The sequence below is a fragment of the Octopus bimaculoides genome, chromosome 6 (assembly GCF_001194135.2).
Source record: "Octopus bimaculoides isolate UCB-OBI-ISO-001 chromosome 6, ASM119413v2, whole genome shotgun sequence".
In the NCBI taxonomy this organism is placed as follows: domain Eukaryota; kingdom Metazoa; phylum Mollusca; class Cephalopoda; order Octopoda; family Octopodidae; genus Octopus; species Octopus bimaculoides.
The window spans coordinates 38,376,148-38,382,148 of NC_068986.1; the positions used below are offsets into that span (position 1 = coordinate 38,376,148).

At 35.9% G+C, this 6,001-nt stretch overlaps 1 protein-coding gene and 1 long non-coding RNA gene across 6 annotated transcripts in view; one reads left to right on the forward strand and one right to left on the reverse strand.

Moving 5' to 3' along the window:
* The window catches only part of LOC106881835 (oxysterol-binding protein-related protein 8), a 135,528-nt gene that overhangs the window by 123,397 nt on the left and 6,130 nt on the right, over positions 1 to 6,001 (forward strand). For all 4 annotated transcript variants that reach the window (XM_052968685.1, XM_052968686.1, XM_052968687.1 and 1 more), the window contains 2 exons: positions 1,936 to 2,061; positions 2,876 to 2,976. In XM_052968685.1, coding sequence (XP_052824645.1) covers positions 1,936 to 2,061; positions 2,876 to 2,976 — 227 coding nt within the window. The remainder of the gene's footprint in view (positions 1 to 1,935; positions 2,062 to 2,875; positions 2,977 to 6,001) is intronic.
* The window catches only part of LOC128248122 (uncharacterized), a 124,008-nt gene that overhangs the window by 109,076 nt on the left and 8,931 nt on the right, over positions 1 to 6,001 (reverse strand). The window lies entirely within an intron of this gene.

Consider the following 6,001-nt stretch of genomic DNA (forward strand, 5'->3'; position numbering starts at 1 on the left):
GCCCGCACGAGCCAGTCCAGGGACACTGGCAACGATCCCGCTTGAAAGATTTCATGTGTCGCCCGCACATGAGCCAGTCCAGGGGCACTGGCAACGATCCCACTCGAAACATTTCATGTGTCACCCGCACAAGAGCCAGTCCAGGGGCACTGGCAATGATCTCGCTCAAAAGTTATCATGTGTCGCCCGCACATGAGCCAGTCCAGGGGAACTGGCAACGACCCCGCTCGAAAGATTTCATGTGTCACCCGCACATGAGCCAGTCCAGGATAGAGGGAAAATCAACAAAAAAGTGAGAGATGAATATCAATTTAACTACACAACCAAAAGAGCTACTAATAGCTTCATGCTATTATGATACATGAACAGGCATATTTATAAAATACTTACAAACTGAGCCTGAAGGATTGCTGTAAGATACATGGAGTGTTTTATAAATATACCTGTTCAAGTATCACAATAGCAGGAAACTATTAGTAGGTCTTTCAGTCATGCATTTAAATTTACACACACACGCACGCACGCACGCACGCATGCATGCATGCATGCAAGCAAGCGCGCACGAACACATAGGTGTAAAAAAAAGTTGGGAGGAAATGGTACTCAAATTCTAATGGAAGAGTAAAATAATATTTTATTGAAGCTGAATTTTCAACTTCAGTAAAATACTACATATATATATATATATATATATATAAAATTTCATTTCGGTGTTAATAGTCATGTATATTATTGTATAACATAGTAGTATTCATGAGATCAAGTTTCAATGAAACCGGCCATAAATTGATGTAATAAAAGGACTTGCTAATTCCATTCTCCTTGTTTGTAATTATATATATATATATATCATCGTCATCATCATTTTTACATGTTTAGAGTATTAAGTTAAAATCTTTCATGTTAATGACCTGGAACTTAGCTTAATATTTCATTCTTTTTGGTGGGTGTAGGCTTAATATAGTGAGTTCTAGGTAACAGAGTAGCTTTTTTAGGGTGGTACTGCTTGCTCATAAGCATGAGAGATGATTAGAAATTGTATTTCAAGCAAATGTGCCGCCTCAAAAATCTGGTTAGTTTTTTATGCAGTGACTGGTGGATTATATATCCATTGCAGCAACAACACCTTACAGAAAAAAAAACAAAGCAAATTCTACATGATGTTCATCTTCCATCATGATGAAAAGAGCAAGCTGGAATATACAAACACTTATGGACAATGAGAACAGTGAACAATCTCATCATATAACTACTTTGATCATACAAAGTAGTTATTTCACTATGATATTCATATCTCTCAGACATTCATCTTTCTGATGATCAACTCACTGAAGAGCTTTATGGATATTCTTTTATTGGAAAGGAATTCTTACAAGAGAAAGAGAGAGAGAGAAGATCATGTGCATCAAATGTACATTTAAAATTTCTTTTTAGCTGATCAGCGTGACCAATCTTTCTTCTTCCCCATACTAGAAAGCAATCATTTTGTAACTAGGTTTATACATGCCTACTATGAGTCAGTTTGAAGATGAATTATTGTGTGTGTATGTTTAGGTATATACCCTTGTCTAGACTTCATGTGATAATTGTAAATGAGCATCATCGTTATACAAGCAAATTGTTTCCAGTTTTCCATGAAAAACATGCTTAGTTGGTGGGAGGGAATACCTCCTAGCTTGGTAACAGATAAGGGTTGACAATAGGAAAGATATCTGGATGTAAAAAATATACTTCAACAAATTCTGTCTGACCCATGCAAGCATGGAAAAGTGGATGTTAAATGATGGTTATGATTGTGCGTGCGTATTATATATATATATGCATTTAATGTTCATGTTACTTTTTTTATATTATGCATGTTGTTTCTATTTCCATGTCTGCATGCCTTTACTTTTAAAGCAGCTTAACTTTTCTTATTTTAATTTGTCTTTATAGCCATTTCTAGGAAGTGGTGAAGCTTCCAACCGAATAGTTGGCCGTATCAAAATGGGGTCAGACACTCTAGCTGTGATAGAGGGCCATTGGGACCAAGAAGTGTTTATTAAAGACAAGCGTTCAGAGGTAAGAGAAATACATATTGTTTAGTTGTTAATTATATTTATGTTGTTGTTGTTGTCTAGTCTGAAGTCACCCTTGATTAAGCAAATTATAGACATTCCAGTCAATCATTCTCATCTTTTTGCAGATCATCCCAGGCATGACTGTGTGCTCAAGAAGCTTGCTTAGCAACCATGTGGTTTTGGGTTCAGTCCTACTACATAGCACCTTGGACAAACATCTTTTACTACAGCCCTGGACTGGCTAATGCTTTGTGACTGAATTTGGTAGACAGAAAATGTGTTGCACATGCGTGTGTGTATGTATGTATGTATGTATGTATGTATGTATGTATGTATGTATGTGTCCCTATCCTCTTAACAATTGGTGTTGGTTTGTTTACATCACCGTAACTTATTGCTTCAGCACAAATAACTGATAGAATAAATCCCAGACTTAAAAAGATATGTAATGGGATTGATTTGTTCAATTTAAAACTCTTCAAGGCAGTGCCCCAGCATGGTCATAGTCCAATAACTGAAAGCAAGTAAATAATAAAAGATATGGCGTTTCCAATCTAAGCTCAGAAGGAATAGTCTTGAGGGTAATTTGGTTGCTATTTCTAGTGGATCTGGTGGCCACATAGAAGTTCCCTAGTTTTGCTATTGTTTTGGGAATGATTGATGGGAGTAGAGAAAATTAAACAATGTTATGACAGTTCTAGTCCAAAGTGATTTGTGAGTGTGACATGGTGTTTTCTGTATGATGTTATCCAATACAGAGAAGCAGTTGAAAAGAGTTACAAGTAACAAATTTATTTTTTCTCTTTTTATTTCAGGAGATACAGATGTTTTGGAATCCTTCACAAGAAGTAATAAGTCAAAGACTAAAACGATTTACTGTTCCTTTGGAACATCAGGACGAAATGGAATCTGAATTGTAAGTCTTTCACACACACATTTAAATTTAGTTGTAGAGTGATGAATGCCTCGGTATACGAGTTAATTTATTCCCAGAGGCCAGTTGTAAAGTGAAAACTTGTAAAGCAGAGCAATAATTTCCCATAGTAGCAATATTACAAATTGCAATTCATTCCCAGAAACATATTTTACCTGTAAAATTTATAATACTCGTAAATAAATGGCAATAAAATAGTGGTAGAATGTAAAGAACATTTTATGTAAAGTAAAAAGAATGTCACGGTCATTTGTAATAAAAAATATTATTATAATCATTTTCTGAATCACTTTCACTCACACTAGACTCGTGCACACTGTCACTTGTAGATGCTATTGCCGATTCACAAGCACTCTTAGACAGACTTGTAAATTTCTTTTTAAAAAAATGTCTGGAGTTGTTTGCTAAGAAGAAGCTTTTTTTTGCTCTCTATAAATTTCTCAGTAACACAGAAGCATTTGTTTTGGTAGTAGAAACTTTTGCACTTAGTTCAAAATTTGGATCTTGTGCTTGAAAAATAAAACTCGTAAACCCAGGGTTTCGTAAAGCAGGTCCTCGTAAAGTGAGGTATTACTGTATATTTAAACTGATTTTCTTGTGTCTTTTCTAGTGGTTTCTCTAATAAAGTACTTCTTACACTCTTTGTATATTGAACTGGAATTTAAATATCTCCAGCTCTTAGTTAAGTGGTATTCAACAAACTTCTTTTAAAATCTCATATTTTATATTTTACTTGTTTTAGTCATTGGGCTGTGGCCAAGCTAGGACAGCGCCTTGACGGGTTTAGCGAAACTAATCAACCCTACTGCTTATTTTTTAAAGTCTGATACTTATTCTACTAGTCTTTTTCGCTGAACTGCGAAGTTGTGGGGGATGTAAACAAACCAACACTGGTTTCCAAGTACTGTGAGGGATACACACACACACACACACACACACGACAACATATATGACAAGCTTCCACTCAGATTCTGTCTACCAAATTCACTTACAATGCATTTGTTGACCCAGGGCTATAGTAGAAGACACTTGCCCAAGGTGCTACACAGTGGGACTGAACCTGAAACCATGATGTTTCAAAGTGAGCTTCTTAATCATGTGGCTTTTTTTTTTATATTTGCACACTTCTCACTTTTTACATTTCGTATGTTGGAAGCTTAGAGCATTTTATATCTGATTAAGCATGCCCATAATGTGATTTAAATCCTTCATCTCTCAGACCTTAATTGTCAAGAAAATTTCCTCCCCAATGCTTAGAAATATAAAAAAAAGTTATCAGTGAAAATGCTCTACAATCCCCAAGAACTGCCATTCTCAAGAGTAGCATCTCTGACCTCAGTGACTATTGACCTGTTTCTCTGACTTCAATATTTCAAAAGTGATGGAGTCAGTTGTTAATGGCCACTGTCTCCAACATTGTGTCCCTCTTCTCTTCTTTTTCTTTAAAGATCATCAATATATCTTCTAAAAAGCTAGGTTAACTGGAACCTGCTCTTGTATGTCACTCACAAGGAATGAGCCCTTATATTTGAGAAACATGGTAAAAACTGTGATGTCATGTTTGACATCGACAAGATGTCTGACAGTATCTAGCATGCAAATCTACTACTTAATCCTTCAGTATTTAAACCGGCCATATCCAGCCAAAATAATTTATCTGTTTTCTCTTCAAACTGGCCAGATCCGACCTCTCACACTTTATTATTCTAAAAATAAACAACCATGTCATTGAAATCTCAAAGTTGCAAGGTAATGCATGTAATACTTATTTACTCACATTGATAAAAAATTTTTATCAATGTGAGTAAATAATTATTACATTTGACAGATCTGAATGCCAATGGGTTAAGCTGTCAGCTTATGAGTCTCATATGTCTTTTGTCTCTTTAATGTGAAGCTTCATGTCAGATCACTGCATCCACTGAAGTAGCTGTCTCTGACCAACATTCTATCAACTCAGCAGAGCTTGGTTTTATATCTCCTACACTTTTCTTCATGTACATCAATGACTTACAGTTGCCTCTGACAGTGTTCATTCCTAAGTAGATGATACCCTCTTTCACTCCTCACACTAACTTTTTGCACACAGCTGCCATCTATACTTTTCCTAACGTGACCAACACTATTAATTCAACAAACCTGCTTTATGTACATGAACAGCAGAGACATATCAATGTTGTCTCTTTCAACAGCACAAAGACACAACCATTGGCTCATCAAGGAAATAATCTTGCACACACCCACCTCACAGTTATAGAACAATGTACAATCAAATACAAACCTCAAAACTGCTTTAAATGCTACTTGTCACAATCTTTGATCATCTCTCTTGGTGGCTTCACATACACAACACACCAAATACTCTATCTCAAAGACTTGTTTATCTCTTTAAGTCTAAAATATACTTCAGCTAATAACGGTTTCTAACTCTCTACAATGGCTCAAGTGAGACACAAAATAGTGTTTCCACATATACAAGCATTTTAGACTGCATATATAAGGAAACTAACTGGCATAGTCATTCACCAAGCTCTCAAACAAATTCTCCTTGCCTTGCCTAAATGCGTATTTTAGTCATGCTAAATGAGTATTTTAGTCATTCAGTATATATATATATATATATACTAGCAGAAATACCCGACTTTGCCCAGGTTAAAGAGAATAATGAAATCTAAAAACGCTGTCTAGACTATGCAACCCTCAACTGTTAGTAGCTACGATACCATATTTCTGCATTAATAACTCTCCAATCCATGCCAGCATGGAACATAGACATTGAGTGGAATGCCAGTCTCTCATCCAGGAGGGCCTTGAAATCAATATTACCAACTGGGGACTATGTGTGTCGTAGTGATAATAAAAAGACCCAAAGGAGGCCTGCAACGAAATAATTTTACTCAACACTTTGCAAGTGAATCAGTGGAGGCAAAGATGCGTCTCATTTACTTGACAATTTATGCACCACATTGCAGAAATCACAATGTAAGTATATCTGAAAGGGTAGTCT